General features: G+C 41.6%; 2 protein-coding genes across 6 annotated transcripts in view; one reads left to right on the plus strand and one right to left on the minus strand.

The window, feature by feature from the left end:
- The window catches only part of UMAD1 (UBAP1-MVB12-associated (UMA) domain containing 1), an 81,722-nt gene extending 72,207 nt beyond the window's left edge, over positions 1 to 9,515 (minus strand). The window contains exons 1-2 of one of the 5 annotated variants that reach the window (XM_054189373.1): positions 3,599 to 3,810; positions 1,090 to 1,205 (exon numbers count right to left, since the gene is read on the minus strand). In XM_054189373.1, coding sequence (XP_054045348.1) covers positions 1,090 to 1,171 — 82 coding nt within the window. In that variant the 5' untranslated portion in view covers positions 1,172 to 1,205; positions 3,599 to 3,810. Of the gene's footprint in view, positions 1 to 1,089; positions 1,206 to 3,313; positions 3,543 to 3,598 lie in introns of those variants that run through there. The other 4 variants (XM_054189374.1, XM_054189376.1, XR_008464622.1 and 1 more) reach the window with 4 other exon arrangements.
- Positions 9,516 to 10,059: 544 nt separating this feature from the next.
- Positions 10,060 to 13,898, plus strand: RPA3 (replication protein A3). The gene is made up of 4 exons (XM_054189378.1): positions 10,060 to 10,218; positions 10,540 to 10,614; positions 12,780 to 12,888; positions 13,351 to 13,898. Exons 1-4 carry the CDS (start codon positions 10,120 to 10,122, stop codon positions 13,431 to 13,433), a joined length of 366 nt encoding a protein of 121 aa, XP_054045353.1. The 5' UTR covers positions 10,060 to 10,119; the 3' UTR covers positions 13,434 to 13,898.
- Positions 13,899 to 14,887: the final 989 nt, after the last annotated feature.

Genomic DNA, 14,887 nt, shown 5'->3' on the forward strand with positions numbered 1-14,887 from the left:
GAATTTGAAACTCTAAATGGTCTCCAGACTTTTTTGGGACGACGATGTGTGTCCTTTGACCCTTCCACAATGCAAATGCTGGAGTGATTTCATGTAACCATCAAAACCAGTGCAGATGAACAAAACCCAGTGGAAGGCAGCCACTAAACATGACAACACAGAGTCACAGATGTGAAACCAGATTTGTTTTAATGGAGTGCTATTACAAAGAATGTAAGTAAGTTCTCCTCAGAAAGAGTTCCAGTAGTCTCTCATATTGTTAGCTTTTGATGATGTAGAGGCTTTCATGACTTGAAAATGCTCAAGAAAAAGTAACACTTGCATAGAGAAACACTGTAAGATTCCTGATAAGAACAAGTCAGTACACCAGAGCAGCAGAAGCTGAACATTGATGATGACAGATTTACAAGGAGGAAAACAGAAATTTTCAAAAGAGGAAAAAGAAAATTATCAGTTACAGCATGACAGCAATAAATTCTTTATTTTCTGCATGCTTTAGCCATCCTACAAGACTGTGAAAGAGCTTGATTAAAGTTGCAAATTTAGCCAGTTCACAGGTGAGTACACTTCAGATTAGTTTTCAAATAACAAAAAGACTTTGAAAAGCCTATACTTCTTAATTTCCATCAAACTAAGCATAAGTCAGATTGTGAAAGACACAGATGCTTCTTGGCTTCTAACATAAAAAGACTTTGGAGGTAACACTAAAAGCAAGTAACCTGAAAAAAACCAGTCCTCTAACGACTGCAATAAGATTTCCTCTTTCCACAACTCTAATCATAAAGCTAGAAGCCTCAGCTTTGAGCTTCCTTGTTTTGTAAAGATGTAACTTCTTGCTCACAACATGAGAGGAAAACAAGAAACTACATTTTCAAGGCTCCTGAATAAGAGTTCGTACCCATGGAAATAAAACTTCTGCTATTTAGTCCAAATGATTAGACTAGGAATATGAACTCCTTCAGGAAAAGTAAGAATTCTGAACAATTTTTATCATGGCTTCTCTTAACATTTCATCTAGTCTACGCATCTCAAAGAAATTTTTACATTTCAAAGATGAGAAGAATCATTTTATAGAGAAGCACCACTTACCCACAATAACAAATCCATCTGCTTCTCTCTCTGGCACTGTAACCTTCTTTGAATCTTGACTTTTTCGGAAGAAGCTGAACATAGCCTCTTTTTTTCTTTTTCTTCTAAGTCGTTATCTAAAATGAAGACAAAACATGTTAAATAAGATAACATAATTTACCATAAGAAGTTCACACCATGCCAAAGGCCACACACATGATATTACAGCTTAATTTTTATTACCATATTTGAAATATCAGGCATTTGTATGTCATACAGATTACCTTCTTGATGTAGCAATTGACTTCAATAGGCAAAAAGAAAGTGAAGTATAAAAGTCTTTTCTGTAAAGTTATGAATGGAGTGGAACAATCAAAAAAAACTCAAACAACTTCAACCTTTCTAAAGGAAAGTGAAAGAAGGAAACTCCCTTCAACATTTATCCAGTATCTTTTGATATTTTTCTGCTACTTTGATGAGAAAGTTTGTGTAACAACGTTTTGGAGTTAGTTCTAAAGCATCTAAACTTTGAAGTCCAAAACATGGTCCTGTAGAAAATGCAGCTTTATAATGCAGGAATACTTAGGTGTCTGTGCATCAATTAAAAAGACCTACTAACCCCTACAATATTAGCATCTTATCTATTTTCATTTTTCCAGTTTGCGATCTTAGAGACAGGTTAACACTTGGGTATATTTGATTAACAGTTACCACTGATTCCCTTAAAAGAAACTGCAACAAAATTATATGTTGCAAATTTTTCATAAAAATAATTCATTAAAAGAATCTTCCAAAGCAGCTAAGAACTCTGAGTTTACAACAGCTAGAACACAACAAGGAAACCAGTGGGATAAAAACATTAACTGCAAAAGATTATGCTCAGTATCTCTTCTCTCTCAAGACTGGAAGATTACATAGAAGCAATTTGGAATAGCTTAAAAAGGACAAATTCATATTAAAACCCCCACGAGCATTAGCCAAAAGACAGGCAGTTGGGCCAGCTTTTACAAAATTCAGTCCTATGAACCAGTCCATAAACATGGATACATCATGGAACATTCTTCTAAGCAAATTCTCTAATTATTCTGAACCTTGAGATGTAGACTTAAGAAGTTTCTCCCAAGAAAAGTTAAAAGAAAAGCTTTATAAGGAAGCTCTTGCGAAGAACAACCAATAGAACTATAAAGGCATGGCAGCAGCAGCCACCCCTTGAAGGTGTGCTTCCCTCCAGCCTCTGAGGGCTGAACTCAGACCACTTGGACCACTGGACAAGGCCAACCTACAGAGCAGCCTGTGGTCTGGCTGAAACACGCTGTGTGCCAAACACAGAGAGGAAGGTTTAAAGTAAGGTACATGAAGCTCTTCTCTACTAAAATACCAATATAAAACTGGGAGAAGTAGAATAATGTCATTTCACGTTTGAAGTAGAATTTGAGGAGCAGAATCTTGATTTACTTTGCAGACACCAACATTTAAAGGAGAAGGGACTGAGAACCCTACAGCAACATCTAATAAACACCTCCAACAGAGGAAAGGAGTCCAGTCTAAAGAAAAGGGCTGTACAGTGTCAAGTTTTGATAACATTATTTCACACTAAATTTAACAAAAAAGAATCTTTAGAAGGTGGGAAAGAGAGAACAGTGCTACCATGTAGTGTTTGGATTTAAAGAAAAATAAAAGAAAGAAAGATAAAAATCCTGGATTAATTATTTGCCAGAATTCCTCACTTCCCACCCAAATATTCATGGTACCATAAGCAAGACCCTTTTTCCCCTAGCCAGTGACCTGTAGCAATTAACTGCACAATCAACACTGACTACTCAACAGATATAAGCTGCCTCACACTCTGCTGTTACAAGCAATAGCAAACACTTCCATACTCCAGATCACAGAAAGTCCAATATGAAGTGTAAGCACTGGCTTTCAGAAACAGTATATAAAGAGAACATGGCAAAAGCAGAAATGATTCAAACTGTGGCCTGACACCTGAGACTTAAAGACTGAATACCCTGCAGGCTGGCCAGCTACTGCTTGCTTATGCTGACGCAGTGCCATTTCTAGCAACCAAATAAACTACACTGATGTACAGAAGAACAGAACAAACCATCCAGTCCCAGGTATGCAGTAATTAAAAAAATGTTACTTATCTGCACCTTACTTCTTTTTGCTTGTTTTCCTACCTTACCACATGAAATACTGATATTTCCAGTTCCGTGGAGATTACACAGTAGAAACTCCTAATTACCTCATTTATTCGTTACCTTCCCCCACACCCAGGCTCAACACATGGCGCCAGCAGCATATTCCTTTTTCAGCCCTCGGGGAATAAGTCTTCTCCTGCAACCAATTAGGGTTGTCAGTCCCATAGCTCAAGTGGTAAAAACCTGTGCTGTAATGCTCAAGAGTCAGGTTTCTGCTCCGATGATGTATGAAGGAGAGGCAGTTGTGGAACAGTTTAAAATGCAATTTAACCTTCATCCTAAGTGTGCAACAACTAGAAGTAAAATCAACTTGATGCATTAAATCTTACAGATAGCTTTCGTAAAGGCTCAGATTCCAGTCAGCCACTTCAGGTGCCAGTGCTGCAGTTGCTCCAATCCCATTTTTTTCTTTGAGATCTGCATTACTGTACAGTCTTCAGCTCTATCACATAAGTGTTCCTCTTCCCTTCTTTCTTGCACAAAGAAAAGCATCTTAATCTGTATGTACATGGCACAAAAGAGCCCTACAGGAAACCACACATATGTCACCTTTTAAATACTGCATATTTAACATACCTAAATTTCACTGCTTAAAGGACAACAGACATTTCAGTTCAGAGTAAATTAACAATCAGTACAATCTGATCTAGCAAATTAATGTTACAAGCACTTTCACATACTAGATGTTTTCTTTTCATTGACAGAAGGCAGCCTGAGTATCCCAATCTTTTCTGAACTCCAGAAAATTCATTTTATCTACATACATGAGTCTTGATCTTTACTTTCTAGTTTTCAGTTTCTGAAGTAGCTTTAACTTAAGCCCACTGCCAGCAGTATTTCTCAAACAGAAAACAAAACAAAAAACCCTACACATCCTTTTGCTTGAAGCAGAAGAACAAACAAAGCAAACAAAAGTACCCCCTAAACTCAGGCCTCAAGTTCTTACACTGTTTAAAACCACTGGTCCAGCAGTAAGAAAATAGCGTTTGTTGTATTTTGTGATTGTGAATGTTGGGGAGGTGGTAAGGAATCCATATATTAAAAAGACTAACATAGTGAGGCTGTTTCCTTCTCTGGGTGTTCACCACTTAGAAATAAAACTTGTGCTTGTAGATCTCACAGGTCTGCGTAACCAATGTGGAGGAAGGAGCTTGCCAACTACTACTTGCAGTATTTCAGCACCTTTGCTGAACACAATATTAAGTTTAAACTAAGTAACAAAGAACAACTAACAAAATAGAAAGGGGCCACAAACAAAAAGTAGAGCTGTATACAGTATGGCATAGGTAAAGGAAAAGCTGTAGAACAAGCAATGCTGAGACATTTGTGATATTTGCTCTCTTAAGAATTTTATCAACTGTGGTACTTCAAAAGTAAACATAAATCTCTCCAGCAACGGAAAATGCAACCACTAAATTTCTTGAATTACATGTTAAAAACAGAACAAAGCCCCTGTCCAACAAAGAAACACAGAGTTGAATGGAAACACTCAGGCTCTTGAAGATAAGAACACAGTTTAAGCACTTGCAGAATCAGGCTGGAGTTTTACTACTTCTAGATAAGATGAGGTTTCAGTTAACAAAAGCTGAGAAAAACCAGTTTCCGCACAAGTATAATTTCAGAGTAAAAATTAAATTTGAAGTTTGTGGACCTGCATGCATGGTCACACAGACTAGAGAAAAAAGCACTTAGCTGTGTGGGTTTTTTTTAAAGCTGTCAGCACAAAATCACAGAAAATACACCCGCCATTCAGAGATAGTGCCACGTTCCTGCAGTAATTTCTCCTATATAGCACAGCACTTTTCCCTTCCAGATGGGATTAATTTTATTTCTATAGGAGAGCTGAAATTGAATTCACTGCCTAAAGATAAAAATCTCCCTTGGTAGGAATATGCAATTCCCTTCTCCTCATGTTTCCCCCTCACCAAAAAGTGAACACAATTTTTTCTTTCTCCAATCTCAATCGCTGATAGTTAAGAATAATGCTTTTGGCACCACTTCAGTCATTAGCAAGTAATAAACTGTGAACTATAGCAATTCTGTGACGCTGCAAAAAATATTCTGTCTTTCTGTGAGGCTCTGAGAACGTACTTGGGATTGGACAAAGATGAGTTACAGAGCTGCACAAAGGGGTTAATTTATTCCTCCTGCATTTTGTCAGTCTCCTTTGACAAGAAGTATGGGTGACCTTTGAGCCAAACCGATACCTTAAACCCAATAACATTTTTCTATACAATGAAGATCCTAGCATATTTAGCATTACTTTTAAGCTTTTTCCTGCATGTTCACAAGTGATAGGAGGAGAAAGGTAATTTAATATTAAAAACACCAAAGATGCAGACTAAGATAAAGAGAGGATGCCCAGGAGTACAGCAAAGCAGAATTGCAGTGGCACTGCCGGTAATTGCATAAATGATGAAATGAGGTCAGAACAAGACACAAAGCTGACCTTAAAGAAAGAACCAGAATAATTTCACATCTAGTAGTTTAAACTATATAATCTATGGAAGGAGAAAACAGAGGGCGTCAGAGCAATTCTCTCTTCCATATTAGCATCTGCTGTGATTTACCAATAAAGTAGCAATCAGAAAAAGAGCAAGATGTTTACAGCCCTGCTTATGACATGAAAACAACCAATTTAAGAGCCATGAACATGCATGTCGAAAAGATTTCTCTGTGACACTGAAAGAACAGTTTAAAAGCTTTTGGCCTAGTGTAAGTTACTACGTAAAGAAGGAAAAAAAAACCACAGCAACATATCATTTCTTTTATCTGGCATTAATATTAGTCATATTCCTTTAGTTTGTGCTTCTTGAAAACAGAAGAAAGGAATGTTAGCATCAACAGAAACACAAATACAAAAAAGGTATATACATATAACAAAACACTAACAAAGACCTTTTTTACTTACATAAAATGGGAATATTTAAAGTTTTCATAAAATTTAAGGGAAGCAGAAAGACCAAGAACTATGCAACCCACATTACCATAGTATAAAAACACTCAAAGATGCTGAATCATAAAAAAATCAACCACAATCAAGTCAGACAATAAAAGCATAGGTGACAAAGGCAGAGCCAGGATTGAAATAACGGTACTCAAACTGATGTCAACATTAAAAAACCTGAAGACAGAAAATGCTAAAATAGAAAGCTAGGTGTTTATTAGATACAATACTCAATAGGTTGAAACTTCCTTGTTTTCCTGCACACAGTTCTCTTTTGACTGCAAACCTTCAACAGCTGCAAAGTAAGCTGGAAGTAAGCACTTCCACAACATGTTTTTCTAACAGCTGACCCTTAACATGTTGCAGACAAATAGCCCTAGAAGAGACACTTTGCAGCAGTCTGCTGCATCTTGCTCCAACTGTTACATTTATAACATCTCTCCTTTAAAATCTCTAAAGATATGCTAAGGAGATGAGGATATTCTCTTGCAAATAAACTACTGAAAAGGTGAATGGCCTAGTGACACTGAGGAGATGAGGACCAGCTACATCTCATCAAAGATATAACCCCACAGCACACCCCTTCCTGGCCACATGGTGGTTCTGCACAGTTTCTGACGGTAATGATTGAGCTTGCTGAGCCATCAGAACACTAACCCAGCCAACAAACAAAACCCCCTTTGTGCTGGTTAGCAAGCTGAACTAACTTGCCGCTGGTTAGAAGAGACAGCTAGCACATAAGCAGTGTTGGGATCACCCTTTTAAGTCAGGACAGAGTTAGATTTTCTCAAGTATTTCCTGAAACACTAGTCCTGGAAATGGAAAGCAAATCACAGAACCACAGAATGGCTGAGGTTGGAAGGGACCTCCAGAGGTCATTGTGTCCAACCCCCTGCTTAAGCAGGACACCTAGAGCTGGGTTAGCCAGGACCACGTCCAGATGGCTTTTGAATATCTCCTAGGATGGAGATTCCACAGCCTCCCTAGGCAATCTGTGCCAGTGCTCAGTCCCTCTAACAGCAAAAAAAGTGTTCCCTTACGTTCAGAGGGAACCTCCTGTGTTTCAGTTTGTGCCCACTGCCTCTGGTCCTGTCCTCTGGGCACCAATGAATACAGCCTGGCTCCATCCCCTTTGCATCCTCCTTTCAGGTATTTATACGCATTAATAAGATCTCCCCAAGCCTTCACTAGTTTAAACAGTCCCAGGTCTCTCAGCCTTTTGCATACGTAAGATGCTCCAGTCCTGTAATCATCATTGTGGCCCTTCACCGGACTCGCTCCAGTATGCCCACGTCTCTCGTACCCAGAACTTGGATGCAGTGCTCCAGGTGTGGCCTCGCCAGTGCTGAGCAGAGGGGAAGGATCACTGCCCTTGAGCTGCTGGCAAGGATGCATCTAATGCAGCCCAGGATACCATTAGCCACCTTTGCTGCAAGGCAAATTGGGAGGAACCTCTCCACGCAAGGGACAGTCGTGGAACACACATGGAAAAAGGCAAGATGCATGGTGAGAGTGCCACGTCCAGATGCTAGCTCTGTCCTATGTCCATCAGTTGCTCTGACCATGGGGATGGAGTGTAAGCTCTTTAATGGTGAAATGAAAATAAATTAAATTAAATGAATACAATAGAACAGAACATAATAGTTCAGGTGGAAAGGATCAGTGATCATCCAGTTCAACTGCCTGACCACAAGCTAAAGCATGTTATTAAGGGCATTGTCCAAATGCCTCTTAAACACTGACAGGTTTGGGGCATCGGCCCCCACTCTGGGAAGCCTGTTCCAGTGTTTGACCACCCTCTTGGTAACGAAATGCTTCCTAATGTCCAGTCTAAACCTCCCATGGTGCAGCTTTGAACCATTCCCACATGCCCTGTCACTGAGTACCAGGGAGAAGAGCTCAGCACCTCCCTCTCCACCTGCCCTCCTCAGGAAGCTGGAGAGAGCAATGAGGTCACCCCTCAGCCTCCTTCTCTCCAAACTAGACAAAGTCCTCAGCTGCTCCTCATTAGGACACTCCTTCCAGCCCTTTCACCAGCTTTCACAGGATCATAGAATCTTCATGGTTGGAAAGGACCTTTGAGATCATCGAATCCAACCATACACACACAAAAAAAACCAACCCTACAATCTCTGTCACTAGAGCAGGCCCTGAAGTGCCAAAACTACATGTTTCTTAAATACCTCTAGGGATGGTGACTCAACCACCTCCCTGGGCAGGCTGTTCCAGGGCCTGACCACTCTTTCAGTAAAGTAATTCTTCCTAATACCTAATCTAAACCTCCCCTGCCACAACTTCAGACCATTTCCTCTGGTCCTGTCATTATTCACCTGGGAGAAGAGGCCAACACCCTCCTCTCTCCAACCTCCTTTCAGGTAGTTGTAGAGGGCAATGAGGTCTCCCCTCAGCCTCCTCTTCTCCAAGCTAAACGTGCCCAGCTCCCTCAGCCTCTCCTCATATGACCTGGTCTCCAGACCCCTCACCAGCCTGGTAGCTCTCCTCTGGACACGCTCCAGCACCTCAATGTCCCTCTTGTACAGAGGGGCCCAGAACTGAACACAGCACTCGAGGTGAGGCCTCACCAGTGCCGAGCACAGAGGCACGATCACTTCCCTGCTCCTGCTGGCCACGCTATTCCTGATACAAGCCAGAATGCTGTCGGCCTTCTTGGCCACCTGGGCACACTGCTGGCTCATGTTAAGCTGGCCGTCCACCAGCACCCCCAGGTCCTTTTCTGCCGGGCAGCTTTCCAGCCACTCTTCCCCAAGCCTGTAGCGTTGCCCGGGGTTGTTGTGACCAAAATGCAGGACCCGGCACTTGGCCTTATTAAACCTCATACAATTGGCCTTAGCCCATCGATCCAGCCTGTCCAGGTCCCTCTGTAGAGCCTTCCTACCCTCAAGCAGATCAACACTCCCACCTCGTTTGGTATCATCTGCAAACTTACTGAGGGTGCACTCAATCCCCTCATCCAGGTCTTTGATAAAGATATTAGACAAAACTGGCCCCAAAACTAAGCCCTGAGGGACACCACTGGTGACCGGCCGCCAAGAGGATTTCACACCATTAATCACAACTCTCTGGGCACGGCCATCCAGCCAGTTTTTAACCCAGCGAAGAGTACACTTGTCTATGCCCTCCTCTGGATGCATTCAAGGACCTGAACATCCTTCTTAAATTACAGGGCACAAAACTGCAAACAGTACTCCAGCTGAGACCGCACCGACACTAAATACAGTGGGATAAATGTGTCTTTTGACCAGCTGGTTCTACCCAGGATGTGTTTTGCCCTCTTGGCTGCCAGGTTGAGCTTATTCTCAACCTGCACCCCCCAGATCCCTTTCTTCGAGGTTCCTCTCCAGCCACTCCTCTCCCAGTTTATACTGGGAACGCCTGGGTGTCACAGCCGTTACGCGCAACGTTTCGAATGTCAACTCCGGCCTGCAAAAGACGCCAGGGGCTGTTAACAGGCCGGTGACGGGAGCGCTCAGCTTGGGCAGCGGTGACCGGAGGGGAGCGACTATTTAAAGGGTGAGGGGAAACGGTGCCGTTAGGGGAGAGAAAATAAGGGGTAATTTAGGGGGAAAAAAAGGATTAAATGACAAAATATACATCGGATGGCGCCGCGGCGGGGAGGCCGGCGGGGGACTGAGCCTCAGGGGGAGGCTCAGCCCCCCGCCGGCCTCCCCGCCGCGGCGATACCCGCTCCACTGTCACAAACGGACCCGGCCACCCGCCGCCGCCGCTTACCGACGGCCGCCGCCGCTTCCGGGTCGCGTCAGGCGAAGAGGAAATCCCGCCCCGACACTTCCTTCCCTCCCCCCGCCTTTCCGTTGCCAAGGGTAACGCCCCCCCCCCTCCCCGCCCCCCTTCCTCCGCTGAAGGGCGGGAAATCGCCCCGAGATGGCCGACCTGTATGAGGTGCCGCGGCGCCGCATCGCCACCGGCCACCTGGCGCAGCACATCGGGCAGCCCGTCTGCTTCGTGGGCCGCGTCGAGAAGGTCCGTGGATCTCCTCGGCGGGGCGCTGCCGCCCTTTGGGCCGCGCTGCGGGGCCTCGGGGGAGGGAGTGGCTCTGTGTCGCCTTGCTGAGGCCCTGTAGGGAGGTGGGGGGACACCTGTGTGGGTTGGCTGTCGCCTTACCTGGCGCGGCTCGTTGCCCCCTGGTCTGAGGGAGGCTGGCGGCTCCAGTCAGGCGGGGAGGCGGCCGTTAACGGTCGGTTCTCTCTGAGAAAGGCCCGTTGCGCGGTTTTGGTTGAGGCACTGAAACCCGTAACCGCTTACGGCTGCCTTTTGAGCGCGCGGGCATAACATCTTTTGTAGATTCATCCTTCTGGGAAGCTTTTCGTGCTTTCGGATGGAGAAGGAAAACATACGACTGTGGAGCTGAGCGAACCTGTAAGTTAAGGAATGCTTTGGAAGTACTGGGTGTTGCCTCTTGTGGATGCCAGAGGTGTCGTCCCTCCTGAAACCTGTGCATGCCTTGCACGTATTGAGTTTTTGGTCAGGAAAAAAATACATCTCTTCTTTTCCTGAGATTTTGTGCCTTCTGTAACGTGTGCGTGCCTTGGCATGTAGTACATTTTTAGTCAGGAAAATAAAATAGCCCATGATTTCTCCGTTTTCTGCCTATGTTTCATTGCCTCTGCATCTTACTAATTCTAACTTCTCACTAATTAATTTTTAACTAGTTACAGCTAACTTGCAGTCTTCGTATTAATGACCTGCTTTGGTCTTCATCAATTTTCAGCTGATGTTAAGAGAGAGAACTCATTCCTTGTCAGACACATCCCTGTCTGGCTACTTTGCCTCACTCTATTCATTGTTTACAGTGTAATATGTTCCACTACAGGTATTAGCTTTATTTTAATTTCACTTTTTCCTCCCTCTTTCTTATTGCCTTTATATGCCTAACAGAATATTTTGTGATGATAATCAAAAAAACCCAAGAATATGGTATTCTCAAGTTTTTTGAGTTGACATGTCTGTATCCTCATAGAACACTTGCCATAGCATTCCAGTAAGCTTCAGTTAGTTTGAAGTATTCTTTCTTAAAAAAAATTTTAAAAATCAAGTAATTAATACAATGGGTATAAGCTATGTTTATAACTACTGCACAAAAATACTGCTTTCTGGGTTATCACGTATCACTAAAGGAATAACACCCTGGCATTCTCTTCTGTCTTTAAGTATTATTTTTTTTTCTCTAGCAAATGTAATTAAAGAATTATTTTCGTTGTGATGGCAAATGCTCTAGATTAACTGAGCATGTCTGTAGTCTTTACATCTTTTTCTCTGAATGAGTTGTTAAACACTGAAAAATCTCACCATTTCTGTGTGGAATAATTGCACTTTCAAGACAGGAGTCTCTCCTTGTTGATGAAAAATGACATTTGATCTGGCAAAGAGTTTTGTCTTGTATATGTGAAGTTTGCTGACTTCATTTTCAAACTGCAAGAAAATGTCTTTCCTACAAGTTCTGCATTTCTCTTAACTCTTTTCTTGATCTTGTGAAAAGGTTTCCTCCTTGGGTTGTCAAGACTTCAGATGTCAGAATCTGACCAATGATTCCACAACTTGCCATAACGAAGTAAATGGGTGAATTTCATAAATGCGTAGCTGCAATATTGGGCACTTCACAGTCTGTGTTCCACTGCTGTATCAGTGTGTAGGGGAGGAGGAAGTGATGTGGGCAGAAGCAGCACGTGGGCTTCATCTCTCTGGTTTGCCTTATGTAAATGGAGGAATTCCAGGATTTGCTAATCAAAATGCCTTCTACTCTCCCCCCGCCTTAATAGATTCTTTTGTGTGTGTGTAGTTCCTTCTTTCAACAGGGAACCCGAAAATTATGGGGAGGGAATGTATTGCCGTATTCCAGGAAACTTACTAGGAAGTGAAAAGTTAGAGTTAGATATTGGAAGAACGGTACTGAAATAGTACCACAGTCTTAAAATGGGTATCTTAAAAAAGACAGAAAACATATTCAAGCTGTATGATTTTGGAGTAAGATTTAGCCTTTTTTTGTTTGTTTGTTTCTTTCTTAATTCAACCAAAGGCTTGTTACTGTCAATGTCTTTGTATTCTGAACACTTACTGACAGGTTACTTAAGAAATCATTTCTTCTCCTGAATCTGGAATACTGGAACTGCTCTCTGGCATGTGTGATAAAGTCCTTTGCTCTTACAGAGTTCAGTAATCAACTCAGGTTTGAATGCAGTGCATTAAAATCTGGATTCTTCTGCCCTCTGTGTCCTAGATTAGTCTCTGTTCAGTGATTAAAGGACAGAGTTTTATATAATTATAATAAAATTTCCTGATTTTATTGAGTTGGTACTGAATTGCCGGTTACAAAAACTGTAAATCTGTAAGTGGCTCAAGGCTTTTGTGGCTTTTTTTGGGGAGGGAGGATCTTCAGTAGTACTGTATTGTTTGACATGGAACAAAATCTGTTGTCATGAACAAACCTTAACCTTCAGTTGTGAAGAGTTCCTAGCTCAATTGCCGTGCAGTAGAGACAGCAGCTAATTTGGTAAAACCGATTTCAATTTTGGTATGTTTTCTAGCTAGAGGAAGAGATCTCGGGAGTTATTGAAGTAGTGGGAAGAGTAACAAACCAGGCAACCATCATGTGTGTGTCATATGTCCAGTTCAGGGAAGATAAAAGTCCATTTGGTAAGTAAGAATATACATTATGAAAAATTCATTTTGTGTTCTGAACTCTTCTTTGATAAGTAAGAAGGGAGAGCCAGATAAGGTCTTCAAGCTGCCAGATATGGAGTAGAACATAGAAAAAGAGAGTGTCATGGCAAAAATTCTGTACAAAATATACTGGTTTACTGTCAAACTGTAGGGACTGACTTGAAGCTGGAGCCAGTCTAGATCATTGCCACAATCTGGTCATTCTCCCACTCCTGACCGTGTGGTTCTTGCCTTGCACTGGACCTTGTGTGACTAAAAATAATGCTCCAGAAAGCAAGTAATGGGAGCACAGCTGCCTTGGGAAAACTGGGGAGAATGAGAGGGACTGGGAACACTCAGCTATACTGCTTTAAAATAAGCAGTGCTTTAATGCTGTCACTTGCTTGTGGGGAATTTAACTTATGCATCATAACCATTTTCTTTGCCCTGTTTCAGATCTGGAAATCTACAATGAAGCACTAAAAATTATTCATGAATTCCCTGAGTACTTCCCGTTTGGTACTGGGAGGAACAACTGATTTTTCTTAGCATATGTTTAGAGCTTCAGAGGGATCAACAGTACCGTAGCTTTCTTGCCTGACAGGATGTTAAGAGTTGCATTTATTTCCAACAAATATACTGAAAAGATGCTGTTATGTGTCTGATGAAGAATGTTTTCTTTGAAAATTAATTTACACAGCAAGGAGAACACTTCTGTGGGTATCTCACTGTATGTATGTAACCCTTTTGCATCCATGAGGACCTGTTCCGTTACAGGATTGGACTTGCTAGAAATTGAAGTTTTGGAGGTATCTTTTTGTTGATTTTGGTAGAGGTTCTAGGATACTTCACAGGAAATTAATACTGAAGCCATTTGGTGGGGTTTTAATGTAAATATTTTTAAATTTCATTTGCTTTGATACAAATTTATTGAATGTGGGGAGGGTATTTTGCATCTTGAAAATGGTCTCTTCTCCAATAAAAAAATATCTGACTACATTTAACTGTTTGTGTCGGTATGATATGTTAGAGTGCTGTTTTCTATGGTGGTATATGGTGACTCCTGTTCTGCTTTACCAGATACAGGTGATTTAACTTTGTTAAAGTGGAGTACAAGGTACTTGCTTTTTGCACTGATATTAAACAGTTGGAGGATGTCTAGTTAGGCTCGGGGATTTCAGCCACTGTTGAGTTCCCACCACAACCTTCATTCTTGGTGGGAGCCTAAGCAGGAGTACCAGGATACAGCCAGCATACCGGGATGACTTTAACTGTATAAACTTCCACACGATTCTCAATTTTGTTATCGTCCAGGCTACTTACAGCACTTTGCAGAATTCTTATATCTCTTAAGTTAGATTTCACTTTGATTATGTTACCTTGAAAATATTCTTTGTGAATTAATAAATATTTCAAAGCTTTAAAAATCTTTTTTACATACATGTTTCATACAAACAGGTTTCAGGTTTAGTAGCTAGATTTGGTGCCTTATTAAGATTGCTAGCTTTGTGCTTATTTATGTACACCTCCATTTTCAGTCAAGGAATTTCTTTGTTTTTGAAGACTTCAGATTTATCAAAGTTACTACAAAGTGACCAGACGATCAAGTTAACAGTGATTTTTTTTTTTTTTATTTTTTTTTTCCCCTCTACTTAGAAGACACAGTGACACAGATATTGTCACTGGGAAGGAGGAGGACTTCTGAAGTATGAGAGTCACTCTCATACAGCAAACAAGAACATGAGGTCAATGTGGCATGCTATGCTTCGTCCTGTAGTGCTGTCACTGGTATATTCTAGTGCTTAACATGACACTGTTAATAACAGCATGCTTGTTTTCCCAGCATTTAACAGCCTTTTGTATCATTGCACTTTGGAAAATTGGTATTTTGTGCATGTATACACATTATGTAAAATGTTAACGTGCGAATAGTTCTCGGTTACCAAGACTACCCAGGCCTAATAAAATAGTCTGCCACTAGATGGCTATAGCA

Source organism: Rissa tridactyla, chromosome 2 (genome assembly GCF_028500815.1).
Source record: "Rissa tridactyla isolate bRisTri1 chromosome 2, bRisTri1.patW.cur.20221130, whole genome shotgun sequence".
Lineage (NCBI taxonomy): Eukaryota > Metazoa > Chordata > Aves > Charadriiformes > Laridae > Rissa > Rissa tridactyla.

What these genes read in the sequence shown, in the direction of transcription:
- RPA3 (XM_054189378.1), top strand. Translation starts at nt 10,120, where the DNA reads ATGGCCGACCTGTATGAGGTGCCGCGGCGCCGCATCGCCACCGGCCAC. An exon ending in TCGTGGGCCGCGTCGAGAAG is followed by an intron (nt 10,219 to 10,539) that starts GTCCGTGGATCT and finishes CATCTTTTGTAG; the next exon opens with ATTCATCCTTCTGGGAAGCT. An exon ending in CTGTGGAGCTGAGCGAACCT is followed by an intron (nt 10,615 to 12,779) that starts GTAAGTTAAGGA and finishes TATGTTTTCTAG; the next exon opens with CTAGAGGAAGAGATCTCGGG.